Raw genomic sequence first — 21,954 nt, 5'->3', positions numbered from 1 at the left:
TTACAACAGTGTGTTCAGTTATAGGGAGAGTACAAAGTCAAATGAAGTAGCCAGAGGTCGGGAATCAGAAATTTGGGATTCTCTTTCTGAGCATTGCAGAGCCGACTGGGTGATCCTCAGCAAGAGCGTTTCTTCCTAACTCCTCTCTGTAAATGTTCTCTTGGCCCTTGATGAATAGGCACCATCTGTAAAACACGGTAGGTCACAGCAGGTGACAGATAACGATGTAAATGAGGATTTCCCATTGAAATGTATTGGGATACAATTTCAAAAACAGGAAGCTGAAGAATAGGGTTTTATTGTTAAACAGAACTGGTAAAAGGAAAGCCCAAAATAGTTTTCTTTAGGAGTGTCCTTTGTCAGGTACTAGAGAATAATTCACAGGCTTGTAGGTTTTAAGGTCTCTATAATTGTGACCCAGGAGATCTAGCATAGACAAGCGTGGAGGATTTTACCAGCAGTCCCTTTCAGAGAATTCAAGTCAAGAGGAATTTATCACTTCCTCAAGAAGTTTTCCAGTTTGTTTTGCCTCTTTTAATTGCAGAAGTTGTTTCTTTGTGTTCTCTGTTTTAAAATGTAAATCATTTACAAGATTGTGGCTAAACGTCACAGGCAAAGGAATTAACTAATATATGATAATAATATAATAATAAAAAGGCAAATGTTAGCAATTTGGTGGTGTTACTGCACAGAAAACCTTGCAGGTGAGGCTAGTTCACGTGCAGGGAATGCAGATAAAGCTGCCTCCAAGTGCGTTAACTCTGTGGGTTTATTTGTACTTCTGCTCGGTGTTTGGTTGATGATATTGGGAGTTTTTGGTATCCTGTTCCAAATGAGCATGTGTGTGCCTCCCAGACATCAACAAGCAATTAGGAAAGCATGGGAGATTAGTGTTCCCTGTCCCCCCCATACACCTCTTATGGGCTCGAGCGGCCGCAAAGCAAACAGCCATGGCAGTTTAGGGCCAGAGGAGGACAAAGCCAGAGGAACTGAGCAGGAGCTGCGTCCAAATGTGATGCTGGAGCATCTTCAGCCTATGATGGGAGCAGCGATTTTGGAAGACTCGATCCGAGCATAGCTCATCTGCTCTTCCTGCAGCCTGCTGCCACCCCACAGCCGGTTTGCGTCCTCGGTCCCCATGTCTTGTGTGCAGGCAGCTGCAAACTCATCCGAACTGAGCCCAGCCCTGCCTCCGTGGTGCATGTGGTGGCCCGTGGGCCGACGGGGAGTGGTGCTGCGGTGGTGCTGCGGTGCTCTCTTCTCGCTTGCCACACAGAGCTCAAGGTGGCTGTTTGTGTGTTGCAGCTTGTGCAGGTGCAAGGAAGAAGGCTGGATGGAGGCGGACCCCATCTAAGAGGATGGATGCAATGGGAATTATTTCTGATGCTTCCTTGACGCAAGCCCTGCTAGCCTAGAAAGAGCTGTAAATGCAAGTGTGGAAGAAAATGCTGTCGTCGTCCTCCCCTCCTGGGAAGAGAGCTCTGGGATGGCTCCAGTGTAACTGGGCAGCTCTCTCATGGAGACACATGTGAAACACATTCGCCCAGACACTTATATGAGTATTTCCACATTTTTGAGGCTGAGACTTTCAGTGTTGTTCACACTTCGGCACGTGAATGTTGTCCCTTAAAGTTCAAGTATGTGCTTAAGTGTTTTGCTGGAGCATAGCCGACACCTCCATCGCACAGAGTAGTAGTGTGGTGGGAAACTCGGTGGCTGCATACAGACTAATTGTTCTGAGATGAATCCTGAAAGGTGCTGAGCACCCTGGCTGGGAGCCAGCAAGGCTTTTAAACACATGCTTTGCTTTTTTTTCCCCCACGTTGTTACCAGTTTTGCTCTTTGATTTCTTTTCCTGTGGCAACTAGAGAAAGATATCTGAGTAGCCAGAGCAGTGTAATTCATCTGCCAGCGATATCCCGACCTGTACCGCAGGGGTGTCTCGTGGGACATGGGATGGCTGACGGGAGCAGGTATTGCTGCTGGTGCCCAAGTCAATTGGCTTCAGATTGTCTCTTCTGCGTTCTCCTGCTGGGCATGGGGCAGGCCAGGCTGCATGAGCAATGCCCAAACTAATTTGTAAACCACATGCCCTCTTTCCACATGTCTGTGCTTGTATTAAACTGCATAGATCATATTTCCTTCCCTGTTTTCCTCTTAGACTGTACTTGCCTTTCCCCTGCCTCAAATTTTGGTGCCAAACTGCCAAATTTTGGTTGTATTTAGAGGTGGCATCATCTGCAGTGGAGCCCAGGGCAGAGCAGAGACGAGCCTAAAAACCCTCTGGGGATTGCTGGCTTCTAACTGCCATAGGGTTTTCAGGACGTTGTTCTTCGGCTTTGCCTGCTGTGTGCAGAAGGGTGTTACAGTCGGAGACTGGGAAGGAGGCTTTGATTCTGCAAAGAGAATGGCCCCATGTGTGCTGCCATCAATATTGTGTCTCTTCTGTCCCTATGTCTTCAGCTGGCGAGCTCCTCCTGTAGCTCAGTGTGCCTCTCTGGGGCTGGCGACAAGGCTGGGACATGTGAAACAAGACTATATCCTTTGTTCCTGTTGAAAACTGCACCTCCTTCAGCAGGGGACGTCTCCTTGCCAGCAGATTTACTCTCGTCCTCCTGCACCTGCTGACTTGATGGCCAGAAATGTGCATTTTTCTGCTTTTCTTGTTGCGGCTCTGCAGAAGTGACGGAGCCGTTGGATGGGTTTGCATTGTTTCTCATGCTTCAGAATGCATCTGCTGGTCAAGCACGACACGCAGTACTTGTCCTGAGCCTTGAAGAACAGGGGAACTGCTTTGGTGTCCCAGGGCAGCATGGCACTACGACTGCGGCTGCCGCTCAGCCCCAGGCTCACTGTCAACAGCCAGAATCGCTGGGGTGCCACTAGGGTGCCCCAGGGTGGCATTTTCACACTTGTTTTTCCAAGTAAAGCTGCACCTGGAAACTTTTGTTAGTCCTTCAGTACTGCAAAGCCTTTTTCATGCTCTGACAAAGGCTGAGATTATCATCAGCCTAAATTTCTGGAATAGCATTGCAGTGACTCAAAAGAACGGCTTTCTCCCCAGCAGCCTTTGCCTAGTGATTTGCTGGATAATCTCCAGTCATTGACCTTGGGGCTTTGAAAGTGCATTTTGGCTTAAAGAGCTAAAGCTTAAGGCTTCAGAGGAATTGGGAAGCCTGCTACCCTTTAAATTTCCAAGCAGTGTGGGTTATGTGTGCACGGACAAGGGTAATCGTAGGGGCGGTTTTACCTGGTTCTGACTCCTGCGGGATCTGTCGCTCATCCCCCCGGAGCCTGTTCCCTCTGTGCAGAGAGCCTCTCTGCCGCCGCCTTTGATTTTGTGCAGGTTAACTGAGGCTGTGTTTTCAAGTCCTGGGGTTTCTAAAAGATGTGAGGATTATCAGAAGTTGGGAGTTATCCATGTGGAAATACAGCAAATACTTTCAGCTCTGAATTTGAAGTCCATTTGTCTTTTCTTACAACGTTCACTGCTTTTTGTCTTCTCCTGTGTAGTTCTTTCGTGCTTTGCCTCTTGCCTTGGGGTATACAGATTTGCAGAGCTGATGAAGACCTTCCACCCATGGACACTTGAGATGGGTGCTGGGATCATTTCCCTGGTTAAAACTCTTTGCAGAGATCACCTTGAATAGAAATCTCCTCCCATATCTGAACCCCTGGGAAGAAGAAAGCCTGCTGTGTTCTGTGCTGTACATTTTTATTGTACATTGGCAATCCTGGAACAGCTGGAAATTAATGTTTTTAAAATGTCGGAAAGACTTTTCACTGGAGCTGGCTTACAGAACTAAGCAACTCTATATATCCCCTAAAATACCTCCAGATCTCTCAAAGGCAGCTGAAAGCTTTTTCCTTATCTGGGAGTAAGATAAACCTCTGAGACAGACATGTGTAAATGTGAACTTGTTCTGCCTGGTGGCTTGTTTGGTTTGTTGTGGATGCTTTTTAAACACCACTAGCTCCAATGCTGATCTGTGCTGTGAGATCTGAGGCTAGCAAAGGGATCTTGATGCTGAATTACCTTGCTGTGTTGATGATCTATACGTGTGCTTTCCCAGATCCCACTTTGTGGCTCCTAAACTGTATCAGTGGTGTTCTGCAGTGATTTGCTTTCCTATCATTGAATTCTTATATATTGTGCAGCGATAGGAAATCTGAGCATCCGTGAGCACCTCTCAAAAGCAGAGTTAACCCTGGCAGTTGGTATGGAAGGTGCTGATGGGTGCAGGGGAGGAGGCAGGCAGGACTGAGAAATACGCTGGTGAAATAAATAAATTGGGGAGGAGGAAAGAAACAGCGTGGAAGTGTGCAGGTTGTCTGCTGGGTGCCGATGTGCAGCTGTGGGCTGAGACGCCGCTGCTGAAGAAGCAGCCTGTCTGCACAATTTCGGGTTGCTTCTTCCCTCTTCCTTAATTTATTTATTTACTGGTGTATATCATGGGCTCTGCTGAGGAAGCAGGACGACGGGGCCTTGCTGCAGAATATATCCCAGAAATTTGGGGATTTGAGCAGAAAAACAGTTGCAGGCCCTGGGTTGAGCTGGCAGCATTCATAGTTGGAAAATCCCTCGGTTCACTTGTAACCTGCATAGGTTTGATGCAGATTGCTGAAAGCAATGCCGCTTAACCTGTTTTTTACAAGACTTACGTAAACTCATCCTGGCAGGAGGAGGATGGTGTGTTTTCCTCTCTGCTCCTCCTCTCTGCAGCTTTTGAGTCCGGTTGGGCAGACGAGGAACCCTCGGAGGTGTGAGGTTCCTGCACGCGTGGCGGATGTTGCAGCAGGTAGGGGATGGGGCTGGAGGAAGGCTGCAGAAAGTCTTCTCCAAGTGTGTAAATGCCTCATGGGGGGAGACGGTAAAGAAGATGGAGCCAGATTCGTCTCAGTGGTGCCCGAGGAACAGACAAGAGGCAATGGGCACAAACTGAAATACAGGAAACTCCATTTAAAAAGAAAAAAAAACCTTTTTTTTCTTTCTTTACTGAATAGCAGGCAGCTGAATGGAGACTGCCATCCTTGAACAAAATTGCCTTGCAAAGGGACCAGGCAGGCTGTTTCCTTGTGGTCAGCGGAAGGTGGGCGCAGCCGTATACGATGTGTGGTCCTTGGGGATTCTGGTCTCTGATATAATGTGTGCAAGCACCTACTGCAGGCTCCTCATCACACCCTGGCGCAGGAGGGAGCCCGTAGCCCCACCAGGGAACAACCCCAGAAGATCAGCCGTTGCTTACACTTGTTTTTCGTTCTTCAGGGTCACAGCTTGGTGTGTCAGTGCTGGTTTGCCTGGTTGGCAGGCTCCCCTGCTTTCCTGAAGCCTTTGCTGCAGGCTGGGCTTATCAAGCTTAAAAAACAGACCTTACGCTAAAACCAGAGGACAGATGCCACGTGCTGTGTATGTTCATGCAAATCTGTGCATGTTCTCACTGCTGTGCGTTGCATTGTCGGTTCTATTTCTCTTATATTCCCCTTCCTTTCTCTCCATGCCACAAGAGATGCTTTCCGTAGGCTGCTCGCTAGTGCCCTGGGCCCATTTTGATCAGATGCGTCCTGCTTCACAGCACAGTCACCCGAAGGCGCTGCGGCAATTGCAGTGGTTTAGAGACAGGTTTGATTTGAGTGCTCAATTCTGCTCCCATGAGATCAGAGACGATTTGGCCATTGTGGAGGGTTAGACCTCGCCCTTGCAGACTAAAATGCCATTCAGCTTCTCTTGAATTCTTCATTTTGGTTTGTTCATCACTGTATCTTCTTCTGTGGCAATTTTGAGGTATCATTACAGATTGCAGCAGAAGATAGCTCATCTGAGACAAATCCCTTTCCCTTAGAACAATCCAAAAGTGTTTTTTCTTTAACCTGCCATTTACCTCGCCATGGTACAGACATGTGAAAAGTCATTATTGCAACGAAGAACGTAAATATTAGAGACTCCCTAATTCTGAGGTAGTTATTTTGCTCATGAATCAATGGGGTCTGGCTACTGCCTTGCTTGTTAATATTTTACAAATAATCTAAGCCTCTCAAACCTCATGTAATCTGACATTCTCAGTTATTTTTTGAAGCACTCCCTCACTGGCTGTTTAAATGCCACCTCCAGCAAGCTGTGCTCCCTGCCACTGCTGCCCCCTCTCCTGGGAATCACGCTGCCTTTCAGCTCAGCAAGTGACAGCAACTGTGACACCTCTTCCTCCTCTTCCTCCTCCTCTTCCCTGCTCAAGTTCAGCCCCAGGAGTCTGCTCCCTCTGCTGCACAAATTCTGCACTGACCCTACAAGGAACCTCTCTGAGTTGCTGTTGCCCATGCCCACCTGTGCAACCTCAAGCTATAACAGCATGTACTCTTACAGTTGGTGGTCAGAAGGCTGCTTTTCCACAGGATTGTGGGGTTCAGCTTTCCCTGTGCATGCTGCAAGTTGCATTTGGGGTATTTCCTGCATTCTTGATGGGTATTGGAAGAGGAGGTTGGGGTAGGCAGGCGCTGAGGTGTCTGGGTCAGCGTCAGCTGAGTGTCAGATGGGAGCACGCCCAGGAGCAGCTTTGGAAACGGGGGGCTCTCTTTTGCTCTCCTCTGCCATCAAGCTGAGTGATTCAGATGTTGTCCAGGCTGTGTGTGTGTATCAACAAACCCGATTCCTTCATATTGCTTTCCCTAGAGTCACTTGGAGGTAGGGCAAACCATCCGGAATGGCTGGGGACATGCTGGGACATCCGCTGCATGGTCGTGCAGCACAACTGATCTCGGTGCTCTCTGCCCATGCCAGCCTCCACCATCCTCCCCTCCTTCACTGCTGTGGACGTCAGGCTGGCACAGCAGCCGGGGTCCTTCCCCCACAAGGCTTTTGTGTCCCTTGTCACAAGGGCAAATGGGATTTGTTATAATCTGAGCTCAGGTCATCTGCAGGGACGGTGTGGACGTGTGGAATTGGGTGTTGGGATGTGCTGGGTTTGTGGTCACTACTGGGATGTTTTAGACAGATGTAGAAGCACTCAGCATCGTTGCAAACAAAACCTGTGGGATATGTGGGCTGAGTGCCTCTCGTTGACCATTCCCCATGCTTTCTCAACTGTGACTTGCAAAATAAAACCACCTCCAACGTTCATACACTGATAAACAGCTTTAAAAGATTAAAGCAGAAGCGAATATAGTCCAGCATAGGGTCTGACGTCCACAAGTCTCGCTGAACCTCTATCTGCTATAAAATACGGCAGGCAAATCCCATATGAGAGTAGTTTGTAGACAGGGCTTGAGTACAAAGGAGCACAACTCTTCTTTGATTCGTTGGTGTTGTCCCCACTGAAGCCATGGTTAAAATGTGCTGACATAGCTGCCCCCAGTTAAATAATGTTCTGGCAGGGCTCCTGTTTCACCGGCATTATCTGGAGCGTTTAATGTTAATATCGCTCTCACTTAGATAGATTTGGCACTCCTCAATGTTTTCTTGTTACAGGAATTTCCTTAAGTAGAAACTTTTTATTCAGAGTAATTTTTGGTTGATTATTGCTTATATATGCAATTAGTGTAATTGCATCTGATTATTCAAATTTATTTAATCATATAATTAGAACATGGAGGGATGAAATATAATGCAGTTGGGAAATCTTTTGTAAAACTTCCTGAGCTCAGTATTCTGTGCACAAGGTGGTTGTTATCTCTCATGCTGTAGGCTGGTAGGCTGGAGATTTTAGTTCATCATCCTGGCTAGTTTCAAAACATATTTAAAATGTGGTGTTAATTGCTCTTAAAATTGGTTACATGGCCTTCATGGTGTGAAGGCGTGTATCTTTTATTTTTTACGTGATAACATCAGGAGCTCGCTGTTGAGCTCAGCCCCGCTGTCTTGCATCACATCCACACCTTACACCCAGGAATGTGAAAGCTTCAGTCCTGCATTGGACCCAAACCCCAGATCCTGTCTGCAGCCGGGGTCTCTCACGGGGAAGAGACGGCAGGACAAGCATGGCGTGAGGGGTCCTCGGGGTGCTCAGGGGCTGAACTGGCCCCGAAATCCCTTTTGAAAACAGCCTGCCACGGTAAGGCATATACTGACTGAGGAGGAGGTATAAATGGTGCATTTTCCAGACCGTGGTCTGGAGATGTTTGTTGTTCAAGAAATCTGGCAAGAGCAGGGGCCTGAACCTGCTTTTCAAATTTCTCACGCAGTGCTTGAATTGCAAAAATACTGTTCTTTGTCATTCAGCGGTTACTTTTAAAGCTCTGCTAGGAGCTTCACAGAAGTAATCAAAGTGCCTCGCTTTTATGATCTGATTTTCAGCTGTGGCACAACAGCCAGGCTGACTGCCAAGAACTGTGGAGAGAAGAGGGAAAAAGAGTAGGATGATTATAGCAGGATCGAGTGATTTCTCAGCAAGACACGATTGTCTGTGCTCTGGAACAAGAGCCTTGTAAGCCGCAGGATAAAGCAAACGTATGGCGTGTATGCAAAAAGCACAAACAGTTTATTCTTATTTATTATTTGGGTTGTGTTAATGTCTCCTGCTTCTAGTTGGGAATTGGTACCAAAAGCGATTACCCTCTTCCCAGCGAGAACGCAGTCCAAATGGCCGGTCTGGTGTACATCTGTCTTGATTATCTCTGCAAGGGCTGCAGGGATTTGCTTTCTTTTTGGCTTCACAGGGCTGCAGCTTCTCATTGTTCTTTGCTGCTCGGTTTGAGCTGCCTTTTAGCCAGTGGATGTCTGAAGGTGGTTTTCACAGATGCCAAGAAGCTTGTGTGCTTCTCCGAGGCCTGATTCCTCGCAGTCGCAGTGTGAGTGGAGACGGGCAGGAGGCAACCTTGTCTTCAGGTGCCCTGCTTGGCGTGCCAGGGGTGAGCAGAGCTGAAATGAAGGCCAACATGCTCTGAATTGAATTGCTGCAGAAAAAATGAACCCTCTGGCTGCTCTCCCACCGCAGCTATGGAGACCCATAAGTGTTGGCTCCTTAGAGCTGAAGAGCCACGTGTTTCAAACTGCTTCATGCTTGCAGGGCTCATGGCAGCTCAGATGTTGCTCTGGTGCATGGCTGTGGGACAGAAATCCCCCTTAAGCTTCTCCAGACTGAAGGTGTTGGACCGAGCTGGCTGGACTTTTGGGCAAGTGCCTCCCCCGTGTATAAAAAGTGGATGGGGTCAGGGTGGGGAGGTATGGAAATACCTCTCTCTTGTCAGGGTAGTGGACTAACGCTGAGTACTCGGGGAAGTCCTGCAGACCCGAGAGGCTGCAGAACAGGGAGCAGAGGAGAGACTCCAGGATGGAAATAGTCATAGGCTGCATTGCTTGGTGTGGGGAGACAGCTCGAGCTCTGGAAGGGACTTGCTGACCTAATATTTCAAAAATGTCATTTGAGGAGCTGTTCAGGACTTGGCAGCCCAGCTCAGGACTTGCTGCTTCTCTCCTTAAAGGGAGTTTCTGGCACCGGTTGACAGCAGTCAGAGCAGATTCTTCATCCTGGCTGTGCTGCTGTGGGAGAACATCTGAAGGGGGGGAACATCTGAAGGAAACACAACAGAAGCACAGGGTGACACAAGATAGGGTTGGATGTGCAGCCCCAAGGCAGGACTGAGTTCCTGGTGTGGGGTCTGACCCGAGCTGAAGGATGCTGGTGATGGAGATGACATCCCCTCTGCAGGCAGCCTGTCCTGGCACATGGCTGCCTGCACCATTTGGAAAACTTGGCCTGATTGCTGACCTTGCTAGTGCATATTAAAGAGGTGGACTAAAGCCTTCTGTGATCTTTGGGACCTCTCTTTGTGAGAGTGCCTGTGGGTGTTGTGTGGTCAAGAGGCACCTAATGGATGTGGCCTTCAAACAGGGTTTCAGTGTGACATCCCTGCCGGTCCCCATCCTGGCACGGAGGGTGCCATCCACAGGCATTTGAAGACGTCTCCAACTCTGAGCAGCAGCAAAACTGCTGCCTGAACGCTTTCCGTGCAAATGCTTGTTATAGTTATTATGCACTGTGACTTATTTTACTGCAAAGGCCCTTGGTGCCTCAGCGCAGGGCAGATGTGTTCTCAGAGACAGAAAGGGGAAGCGGGACGAGGTGGGCTGAGGCCAGTGTCATTCCTCTTAACCTGGGAACTGTGACAGATGAAGCTGTAAAGTCACTTTTCTGAGTAGCCTGTAGCAAAATCAGGAAATGAAGCTGGATTTGCCGAGACCTTTTAACCTCCCCGTCCTTCCTCATAGGAACTTTTCTAGTTAGCCAAATGGAAGGACCAAGCAGTAAACTAGATTTACAATTTTTTATTTTTCAAACAAAGCTTTGAAATACTTTATTGAGCAGCAAAATTAATTGCATTTGCTCATCTCCCACTCCCACATAAAATACAGAGAGATTTTCTTCAGACTCATATTCCTTTCAAAAGGGTATTTTGTACTGCGTTCTCTCAGTGCCTGTCTGGGAAACATGTGCAGCCATTTGATAAATATATTGTGGAAAACACCATTGAAGTGGCAGTCTGCCTGCAGCTGCGGAGGAAAAATGGTAAAGAAGATATGTGTAAGTAAATTAATTTTGCTCATATAAGCTTGTTTGCAGGTTTAGTTCAGCATAATCCTCTGATCTACAGCAGGTGTTCAGTGTTGTGGGGGATCAGGCTGGTGACCCAGTGAAGAGCTTTGGGCCCAAAGCTGCGCAGGAGCTTGTGGAAGGTGGTGGTGGTGTCTCTGTTTTGCTGGGATTTCCCATCACAGCGAGGTGCAGTTGTGTTGCAGCCTGACAAACGGCAAATCCACCATTGATTTTGCCTCGCAGAAATAAATAATTGCCTCTTGTACTGAGTTTTATGCACAGTAAGACTGGTCTGTGCGTAACTGATTTGCTTATTCAGAAACCATTGCTTTCCAATATACTTTTGGAGGATTTATCGGTAAAAACAAATCTTTCAAAACAGCAGAACCTGAAACAAAGCCCAGCTCTACAGTTGAACAATTATTTTCTTTTAAGACTTGCTGATTTTTTTTAGCATACTTGTAGCAGTAGTGTATTATTTATTGTGATGCTGTATGTGTCTATTTTGGTCAGATGAACTGGTTTATGTGGTTTATCTTAAGTTTATCTATTTAAGTTGTCAATTAGCTGAAGATTTATTTTGCAGCTGCGGGTTAGAGCTGTGCAAGTGGCTGCTGCTTTTGAGGGGGTGACACCCCAGGGTGCCTGGTCTGGGCAGTGAAGAGCTGCACAGACGGCTAACACGAGCATCGCTCTTTGCCGGGACCTGGCTGCTGTTCCTAGGGCTTCTGGCTTTTCTTCCTGTTGGCTGAGCAGTGAGGATGTGTGTGAGACACCCAAGTGTTCAGTCCAGGTGGGTCATTTGTGGGCTTTCATGGCCAGCTGCGCAAGAACACAGGCAGAGGCTTCCCTCCCCTTGCTCCTGCATGTGGGGAAAACCTCGCGGCAGGAGGAGGGAAGGAGGTGGGGGAGCTGCAGACTTCGGTCGCAGGTTGATTTTCCTTTTGATGCTCCCTAGGAGTGAGGTGAGCGGTGACTGTCCAGAAGCTAAAGCTGCTGCAAGGAAAGGCCTTGGGTTTGTTTCTCTGTAAGCAGAAGAGCAAAGCCAGGCTTTTAACGCAGGGTGGAATCGGAGGTTTCCTCCTATTCCCTTGTGCAAGCTGGATTAAATGGTGAAAGCATTTTTACTCCCTCCCTCCCTTCGTTTAAAATGGTTTCCATGATTGAAGGGAACGTGCAGGCTGGAGTGCTGGACCACGAGCAGAGCTGCAGCCCAGCCCCGGCCGTGCAGAGGATGGCTGCTGCTGGAGATGTGGACTGGTGCTTTCCTGGCCATGCAAAGCAGCCCTGGGAAGCCGCTGCCCCACAGGCGGAGCTGGAGGCCGGTCTGTGCTTCCCAGGGGCCGAGGTGCTGACCTTCACCCAAAGCCAAGTGTGTTGCATCCCACGAGGAGTCCTTGCAAGTGTTCTGTCGGGAAATGTGCTGCTCCACAGGCTCTGGAGTGCAAGGAATGGCTTCGAGCTTGCGGTTGCCCTAACCCGATGCTCCTAGGTCAGCCCAGAAGCTTTCCAAGTGCAAACCTTGCACGAGCATTTTGCAGACAGCAAAAGCCCTCTGCGGGCTTCCTGCGAATCCGTTTCGAAGGACAGGATCGTTGCTGAGCCAGTGCAGGGCTGCAGCTGGCTTTCCAGCTTGAAGCCGGGTTTGGGAGAGCGGGGAGGCTCGTGTTGCTTTGCCTGTGGGTCTGTGGGACCACGTGCAGTGTGTGCTGGACCGAACCCTGCACCCCTTCCCTCGCTGCTGCGAGCCACCCCCCGGTGCCTGCATCCTGGCTCTGAAAGGGATTTGTGCTTTGGGATTAAAGCGTTTAAATATAGTTTTAATAGAAGCTTTTAAAGCAGATCTCACCATTTCATTACTGTTTTGAGTGAGTGACACTTCTGTCAGTTTGTTTCAAACAAGCCTGCAGGAGAAGGGGGGAAGATTATACCTAGGTGGAGAAGGAGGGGAAAGAGATGCACAGCGGGCTGCGGGGAGGAACGTGGTGGATTTGGCTGTTTCCTTTCTGTGACACTGAGTGCCCAGCATGTGGCCCCTGTGATTGGCATGCGACCTAGGGTGAAGCCTCCCATCCAGATCTTTCTCTAGTTTCCTTATTGATATAAAAGATTGCTTGAGCTCGGCTGCTGCGCTTCTCGGGGGACTCGGGAGGTCGTCTCTCTTTGCAGCGGAGTTCAGCTGTAGTGTGTTTAACTGAGTGTTGGTGGGCAGCTCCGTGCTCCTTGATGAGGATGTCGTGTGTGTTCCCAGGCTGATGCTGGAACTCGCTCACCCCCACCCTTCCTCATGTAAATTAAACGTAGCCAGTGTGGAAACAGGGCGATGCAAGTGTCACCTGGCTTGCAAGGATTTTTATGCACGGCCTGCTTTGCATGTAAAGAACCAAAGGTTGCAATATTTCAGAGTTAAACCTACACTGAAATTCACTGGATGTAGTCCAGGATGCTGTGACTAAAACTAAGTTCTTCCCCACTGTCCCCAGAAACTGGGCAGAGGGATGAGATGATGCACCCTGCAGCACTGCATCTTCAGAGGTGATTAAGGGATGACAGCCATGTGCTGCAGAGGATCATTTCCTGCTCTGGACCATGCTGGGAAGACTGAAATCTGTTTTAAATTGAGACTGAAATTAGCATCCAGGAAACAGCAATTTTATTCAGCAGTTTTAGCTTTGTATCGCATTTTTGTGTTCTGTACATCTTTTCCAAAGGAAAAGCTGATTACCACATGCTGGTAATCGTTAAGTGTTGTTGATTTGCAACTCAATATAGCTTTTATACGTGGTGGGCAGTAAGGTTAATGTGCGTTTGCACACAGGCTGCAACTGTGGGGGGTCCAGGGGCGACCCTGGAACCAGGCTTGCTTTTAAATTCTGCTTTTGCTGTTGACTACATTGCAAATAACTGAGAATGTAGAAGTCACCAGCCATGGCTTGGCTTCCAGGCCATTCCGTGACCCTCTCTAGGCCCTACAGGGCAACAGAGAGACTACTGCGGAGCCCTAAATGGCTGTGGATTTGTTATGCGCGTTGGGTTTGGATACATACTAGAAACTCTTGTACTCTCTAAATAAGAATTCAAGAGGCTGAATTTGACCATTTACCCTCAGCTTATTGAGAAGCTGTACTTCTCCATTTCTTGTAAGCTCTAGTTGACTGGCAGTCTAGCTACAGAAGGAGAAGTTCTCTTTAGCTGTGTCACTCGTTGCACATGAGAGAAAATCTCATCTTTATCGCTTTCATATTTAGGTCGACGCTTGGGTTTGCCTTTCCTTCTGAGTGTTTGCAACTTGTTTACGGCCTGCCAGTGTTTTGCCTTCACTTTCTTTCATGTTGGAAGAAGACAGAGATGGGTATCTGTGGGTTATGTTTGTGTTGAGTGAACATTATTATTCAGTTTACCTCTGTGTTTCCTTTTAGGTATTTAATGGAGAGATTCCTTCATGCCACATGCTGTCTGTGAGTGCTAGCATCGCAGCTCTCTGCAGTGCCATCTGAGACCATACGAGCTGGACGCAGCGATGGGGGACTCTCCAACAAATGCCATGGATGGAGGCATAGACACGTGCTGCAAAGACACGCAGACTGAACTGGCAGAGCGGGTAGCAGCCATAGATGTGGCTGTTGCCCCAGACAGAAGTGACCAAAATGGTGAAGGCAACACTGAAGAAAATGACACAATGTTGTCTGATAACATAAAAGACATCCAAAGAAATGGAGTCAACAGTGACGTGGGAATGAATGAATTTCTGCCTTCCCAACAGTCAGAAGATGCTCTCTGGAGGCATGTTCCCAAGAGACCTCTCACTAGACCCGTCCTATCAAGTAGGAAGTTGTCTCTTCAGGAAAGGTCATCAGGAGGTTATTTGGCTTCTAGCAACACTCCAGGTTATGGTCCTTATGCCACAGGGCCATCGCCACGTATAATGAGGAGACCAACCATAGAGTCCAATCGGGTCTCCATATCAGATACTGAGGTAGGCATGTTCTCCCCTATAACTGTGGTGTCGAGGTAAGGTAAGTCTTTCTTAACTGCTAATGGGAGTCTTCACTCTTTTGGAGCAGTAAATCTGAAAGCTCTGTTTTTTCTAAGGGGAAAAAAATCCCCGAAACCAGGGGCTGTATTAGCTTGGAAGGCTCAACACCTTTGCATCCATCCCCCAGACCTCTGCTGGGTGTAGCCCTGGTCCTGGCATTTGGCTCCTTCCGCACTCACCTGCCTGGGATAGTCCCGTTAAGGGGCTGGGACGCTGTTGTGTAGCGGCAGCACGCAGAAGGCCTGCCAGGCTGTTCAGAGAAAGGGCTGCAGCCAAATGGCTTTGCTCTCATGTCCCTGCTGTATGTGCCCTTCGGGAGTTTATCAGTCACAGCAGCTTTGCTGATGGTATTTTATGGATTTAAGCTTCTGGAGATTATGTATCTCCTATTGTGTTTTGCCATTATTGAAGGCATGATTTAATTTTCTAAAGAGCTTAAATGCACTGCTGTTTCCTACTCCTGTCAGGATTTTCCTTTGTTTTTAAAGTGTTTATAACAGCAGTGGTAACCGAGGGCTGTGACCCTCCTCTCCTTCAGAGGAGTGTCTCTGGATGGCTGCGGTTGTTCCTGCCGTCCGTCTTGCAGCTGCTCTCCTGCTACCAGACCTGTCCCAGAGCGGTAACATGCTGTTAGTGGTCAAGTGTATTGATGGAAGCGGCTGCTGGTTGGAATTCCTGGTGCTGGGATGTGCCGTCGTGGGGAGGACGGGGAGCCGAGAGAGGGGCTGCTCAGACCACACTGCCCGCTGTCGTGCTGAAGATGTTGAGCCTGCAGCAATGCCCATGAAGGAGCGTGCAGCAGGGCTTTCTTTGAAAGCCAGGCATGATGGAGGTGGTGTAAATGGGTGTTTCTTGAAGCCAAAATGTTTTGTAAAATGCTACTGGCTGGGGAAGGGTTTTAAGTAGGGAATGGGTTGTCTGGAGTACCAGAGAGGGAACGTCGTTTCAGCAGGGCTGGCAGCTGGTTTGGGACAAAACATGGAGTCATACCTCTGTTATCCCCCAAGCCCAGGCTGTGCCTTCTCCTGAGACTTTTATCTGCTATTTGTGGAGAAAAAAAAACTTTTCCATGTCCTGCCATTTTTCCCTGAACTGAATTTGTTTCCCAGTCATGTTTGTCTTGTGTTTCTGCTCTTAGGGAATGGGGCAGGGCAGAGGGAGCGGTGGGAGGTGTCGGTGGGTGCCACACTCCACGGTCTCGCTCAGAGGTGCCGTACCAGGGAGGAGGCCACGTGCTGGAGAGAGGAGCAGTGGTGGTGTGGACCTGTTGGCCTTACCCTGCGGGGAGGGCTGCGCCTCCTGCCGTGGGAGGTGAGCCCAGGAGAAGCCTCTGGTTCATCTTGTGACCATGAGCCTTGTTCTGCTGAGGGATAGGCCCCTTCCATAGGCATTTTCAATCTCTGTTCCTTCTGGTCTGGCAGTGATGTTCATCCAGTGAATTCACCTCTGCTGCTGTGTCCTGGCACTGAAGCGGGACAGAGACGGCAGCCAGGGGCTCAGGAGCAGCGCCCATCCGACTCTTCCTCACCCGATTGATGGGGAGCATGTTGCTGAATGTGGCTCTGCCGGTGCCACTGTGCCAACGTGTTGCTCTTGGGCACTGTGGTGCTCCCAGCCGCGATGCCTAAATCCCACTGTAGTCCCGCTGTGTCATAAGGGACCCAAATTACTGGAGTTTAGACTTTTGCCAGTGTGGGTCCGAGTGACCTGGAGCTTAACATCTGTGGGGCTTAGTGTTTCTCTCCTGAAAAGTGGGTGTTTCCCTCTTGCACGGGTGCACAAGCAAATCAGCTGTTGTCCTCTGGGAAGTTTTGCAAGTCACGTTAGCTGTGAGATGGGTCGTGGCATCCCCGGCCGGTAAGAGGAGATCTGCAGAAGGTGCACTGCAGAGACTGCAGCTTCTCTTAAGGCAGCCGTATGCTTTGAGGGAGATGGGGAGGGAGGGGAGCTGGTTCTTGGAAGCGGACGTGACTTGTGTGCCAGGTCTCCCATCCTGCAGTACTTTGTGCCAGGAGTGGGGCTTGTCCGAAATCTGTTTCAAAGTAACTGCAGTCCAGCGTGACTAGTACATTTCCATCTGCAAGCAAATTCAAAATACTCTGTCCTCTTCCACAGCGTCTGCATCTTGGGGAGCAATAGCTACTGCCTTGGGATAGGAAATGCTTAGTTTGAAATGCAGATGCGGAGCCCTTCATTTTGCTGCTCCCACGGCAGTCTGTTACGCAGTGCTGCATTTTTAGTGGTCACTTTGATATAACTATTTAGAGCCCTGCTCTGGTGCAGCCCAGATGCTTAACAAAGCCATGCTCATTGGAAAGCATCATTCATATTAATGGGGAATCGCTGCGGTAGGAGGGGGAAGGGAGCCCAGGCGAGAGCTGTGCGCGTTCGGAGGTGGGTACTCGCCCTCGCAGCGGTGCTCTTGGGAGCCCTGCTTCGTCTTCCCAGCTTATGGGGACAGTATCTGTATCCTGTAAGGAATAGCAAAAAGGACTATCTGTATCCTGCAAGGATAGCAAAAAGGACTAGGAAGATGCATGCTTCTTTATAGGATAAAGTTTGAGGCTGGCAACTGAATAATGAGAAATAAGTGTTAGGTGTGTGACAGCAAGGTGAGCGTGCAGCCCAGCTCCAGCGTCCTGCGTATGACCTGCCAGTTGCTGCTCAACGGTTGTTTCAGGGTGGTTGTGTTTGGCTGTGAGAGACGCTGGCAGTCCAAATACAAGCTATGCAGCTAACCGAGATACAGTAGGGAGCTCAGAAGAGAAATGGAGAACAGATCTTACGTTGTTACATGCATTTCCTTAGTACGTTTGCTGTAAGCAATTAGCAGAGCCTTGCATGTGGGCAGGGAAGACTGAGCGGAGCCAGGAGGTAGGGGCAGGGCTTGTAAGAGTTACAGGGGACTCAGGCTTTTCGTCCTATTGGACATAAAATAACCCCGTGATGAGAAACACAATCATGGTGTACTTAGCAGCAGCTCCTCTTGTGTTTCCTGTGGATCATCTTGATGCGCAGACCCTCAGTGAGCAGGGAGGCTGGTAGATCGCTCTGACAAGATCCTGCTCACTGATCATGGCATTGCCCCTGCTCTCCCTGCAAATGACTCTTTGAGACATCATCTAGGCAAGCTGCACATTCATACTCGAGTCCCTGTCTCTCGCCTGCTTAAAGCCATTTTGGAGTTGCTCCTTTCTTCTTGCATTGAGTATCCGGCATCAGTCAGTGCCTTTCGGGTGGCAGGACATCCATTGCTCCAGCTTGCGGATGCTGCCCGAGTGAGTTACACTCTGCAAAAATGAGGATGAAGTTCATGAGCATTTGGGCTTTATCAGCAGCACACGTGCAGGTGCCATCCATCAGGAGCCGAGATGGATGGGGCTGCATATCAAAATTTCCTGTGTTATGCTGATAGCGATCTAGGATTGAATCTGCTTTCCCTCTCCAGTGATAGCAGGAGCGGTGGCTCGCTGCCTTGCTGTCAGCGGTTCTGTATCCTTGACTGATCTGGAGAATAATGGAGAGATGCGCTATGCGGAGACTGTTGTTCTCTGCTGAATTACGGAAGGATGTTGCGTTCAGTTAGAGAGACGCTGCTGAGCTTTTTAATGCTGGTTTAATACTTTTTCACAGGCTAGGAGGAAAACTTGTGTTTAGGGATCAGAGGGCCAAGAGCCGAAGCTGAGCCTGTGACGCTGCGGGAGGCTTGACGTGGTGCTGCGAGCGGGCGGTGGATCGTGCCGTCCCGTCCCTGGGTCTGCTACCCCAAACGCCTGCCTTCTGAGCAGGGTTTCTTGGGTCTGTTATTGAGTAAGACGATGGCTCCTGGGCTGGCAGGGCTGCAGCAGAGCCAGGGCTTGTTGCCTTGCACAGAGGCAGTTCCTGATCAACTGACCAGAGCCACCAATTAGCTAATTGCCCTGGGATGAAGAGTTGGCAGCTGGTGGTGTCTTGCAGCTGCTGCTGACAAGTCTGGATCTGCAGTATTAACTCTGCAAGAGAAGTAACTTGTTCTGCTCTCCTGACAGTGTTACTGTGTACTTAATTAACGTGATCTGTCATATCTCTATCAAAATCGATCTGTAATTTTCAAAACAGGCCACTTCCCTGCTTGTTCCCCTCCCCTCTTACGTTATTTGTGGACCATGGCCTGGAAGGTCCTTCCAGTGCTGCCTTCTCCAGTAGGAGTGCCTGCTAGGCTGGTGGGATTTCTGCTGCCTTTGCTGCCCATCGGTGCTTCGCTCTAAGAAGGGAATGGCTTTGCCTTTAGCTATGGCACGGAAGTGATTAGGCTGAAGCTATTAAAGGTACATAATTCTGCAGAGCTGAGGCACAGGCCCCAGAGTTTAGGTTGCTGGCCCACATTGCCTCTGTTGATGTGACGTTCCTGGCTCCTGCTCGGTGCTGGGAGCATGGTGAGAGGAGAGGGTCTTCCTGGCGCTGCTAAAAGCAGCTTCTGCTTTGCTGCATGGATGATGCTCAGGTGCTTGTATGTACCAGGGCAAGACTCTGTCAACATGTTCGTACAGACTGATGGGCGTCTTGTCACTGTGTTTGACAGAGCTTGTCCCACCTAAAATGGCAGGGCTTGTATCTGTGAAAGGGTAGAGGTGCTGCTTGTTGGAAAGTGGCATTTGAAAATGCAATGCTGCTGTGTTTTGTTTTTTTTTTTTTAATTCTGCCATCCCAAACCAACATTTTTAGGTAGCCAAGAAAAATTTCACTTCACTCTTAGAAGAAGAATAAAAGATGTCTTTTTCCAGGCTTTCTCCCCAGACCTGCCGGCACAGTTAATTGCTTTATACTGTCTCTTCTCCAGTCTCTTCTGGCTGAATTGTCCTTTCTCTTTCACACATCCCCTTTCTCTTCCCGGTATCCACCCACTCCCTGGCAGCCTGGTTCTTCCAGCCCCAGTGTCCGCGTGGTCCCTCCACCCTCTGGGATCAGCAGGAGGTTGTTCCAGCTCCCCGCTGCCTGGGCAGCCCTGCAGGTCGTGGCGGTGGCCTGGGGCCGCGTGTGCTTTAGCACAAGTGGAGAGGATGAGTCGGGCCAGTGCGTTTTCCCCTCTCGGTGCAGCTGCTAGCCCGAGCATGCGGGGAGGAGGATGAGCTGACAAAGGGAATTTTCCTACACTTGATGTCCGCGACTTATCCCAGAAGCACAGAAAATAAATCGCTTTTTTGTCCTTTGTTTCCTTGGCTTTCCACATCTTTATTATAGGCCTCTTGCTTGTTTGGCCAACTACTTTGAAGCAACTGGTGTTGAGAGCTGTGAGAGGCAGTACTTCGGTCTCATGGTCCTCCAGTCTCTGGGAGCTACCTGGTTTTCTTCAAGAGGTTGTGATTTCCTTGCTGTGCGCACAGGTAGACCCAGGGACCAGGGCAGCGGCAGGGACCGAGCTCCTACACAGCGTGGGCTGGAGAGCTTCCCCTTCCAGCCCGACGAGTCCCCCAAACTAATTTCTTCCAGAGGTCTTAGTATGGTGCTCAAACTAGAGCTCTCGTGAAAAGATCAAAGGTACTTGGAAAACACTTCTTCAAAGAACAATCCCCCACAGGCATGGCTAATTTATTTTCCTTGGATTAATTAACCTTTATTTAAAGTTACATTTCCAACTTGTCTAAGGGCAAGGTTTGAGAGAAGGAGAAAACCCAAAGCTGCAGTTGCAGAGGGACTGGAACGGGGCTGTCTTCATCCCACCTGTCCCAGCCCCCTTTAATTCTTCTAGCCGCTTTCCAAATGATGCCCCAGGCACCCGGTGGGTGCCCGAGCTCCTGCATCCAGCTCCAGGGTCTCGGGTGGGTGAGCCCAGACAGCAGTGCTGAGCCTCAGTGTTGGACTTTCTGCCCAGCCGGGGCCAGTACTCCGGCCAGCAGCCGGTCGTGGTGCTGGGCTTCCAGTTTTGCACTTGTTTTTGGATGATGTTTAAAACTCGGTTTATTTTTCTTACCTCTGTGAGCTCTGGGCTTCCTGTGTGTCCTTCCTTGTCCCTCAAGAACTTTCTAATTTGTATTCCTTGCTGCCCCTAATATCCCTTTTCTGACTTTTATTTTCATTTTGTGTGTTTTTAGAACTGCATTCACTTCTTCCAGATGGGATGAGTTTAAACCAGTGTTGTCTTCATTACTGGCTTTTAGTTCCCAATTTTCTTTCCCATGCTTCTCTTTAAAGTGTGTCTCTGAATTCCTGAAACTTATCATTCTTTTCAGATTGATGAATTTGGCTTCTTTCAGGAGGCAAAATTCTCCATTTTATATGCATGTATGTAGGCAGTCTGATTGTTTTCGGAAATGTCTTACTTTGGAAACCAGCTCTGGCTCTTCCTTCCCATCCCGGTGTCCCTCTGGACAGCAAAGGCTCAATTCTCAATTTCTCGGGGTTTCTGTCACACAGTGGTGGCAGCAATGGATTTATAGAATTGGGCCTGAACTCTAGGCTTAGCTGTGCTTTATAATTTTTGATGAATTTTTGCTTTCTGTGGCATTTATTCCCTCCCTCGCTCTCTTGAGTAGTACCTTGGACATGTTAACAAATGGGGCATCTTGTTTTTTAAGGCGGAACAATTACTGCACACTTGGACAGACACAGCAGTCTAATTTGCTGACAGCTTTTCATTAAAGGATCTCATTAAGGTTCTTGTTCGTATTTATCAGCAGTTGCAAATACATTGGCGTGATCAAGAGGATTGTGTGATGTTATCTTTAAGAAACACTTGGCCCAAAGGTAGGTGTTTTTCTCTGATAAAGGAATAGTACAATTATCCCACTTCCTGCAGGAGGACCAAATAATAACGTAACAACCCTGCCAGTCTGCAGTGACATGTGGCAGGAGTCGCTTGAGCTGTGAATTACGATCTTTCAGCAAGGAAAAAAAAAAGGTAGAAGGCACCTATAATCTGGTTTGATTTTTGCTGTGTTCAGCTCAAATGCTCGAAGCACCACAGAAGCTAAGATGATAGTGCTTCTCACCGTAATTATCTGAGCGGAGAGCAGTGGAGGTGTGGATCGGGTAGGGATGCAGTGATAGCAGGCAGAAACTCTCGGAGGCAGTGCTGCAGAGCTGGAGCCCAGACTGTCATCGCCCTTCCCTCAGACCCTCTCTGGGTGTTCCCATCCTGGTATTTATCCATCCCGTCTGAAAAACCATCACCCAAGGGCAGGAGTCCTGGCATTGCTCACAAGCTCGATTTAACAGCAGAGAAAGACCAGAGAGATGCTTCGGGTGATCGGTCTGGTGCTGATAAAAGTGGTAATTTCTAGACAGAAGTAAGAGGGATGGTGGGAAGATGATGGTCAGAGTCAAAGGAATTGGTGCCTCGCACACAGGGAGCAGGTGTAGTCCCTCCTTGGCTGCACTAAATATTAGTGCTTCCTAAGGGAGTTTGCCCAGCTGGAT

General features: G+C 48.9%; 1 protein-coding gene across 1 annotated transcript in view; it reads left to right on the top strand.

Moving 5' to 3' along the window:
- The window catches only part of CAMKK1 (calcium/calmodulin dependent protein kinase kinase 1), a 105,465-nt gene that overhangs the window by 29,101 nt on the left and 54,410 nt on the right, over positions 1 to 21,954 (top strand). Inside the window, exon 2 of the mRNA XM_075168965.1 lies at positions 13,943 to 14,499. Within this exon, the coding sequence (XP_075025066.1) occupies positions 14,044 to 14,499 (456 nt within the window). The 5' untranslated portion in view covers positions 13,943 to 14,043. The remainder of the gene's footprint in view (positions 1 to 13,942; positions 14,500 to 21,954) is intronic.

The sequence above is a fragment of the Calonectris borealis genome, chromosome 19 (assembly GCF_964195595.1).
Source record: "Calonectris borealis chromosome 19, bCalBor7.hap1.2, whole genome shotgun sequence".
NCBI lineage: Eukaryota > Metazoa > Chordata > Aves > Procellariiformes > Procellariidae > Calonectris > Calonectris borealis.
Note: the sequence above shows the minus strand (reverse complement) of the source record. Positions and strands in the feature narration are given on the sequence as shown.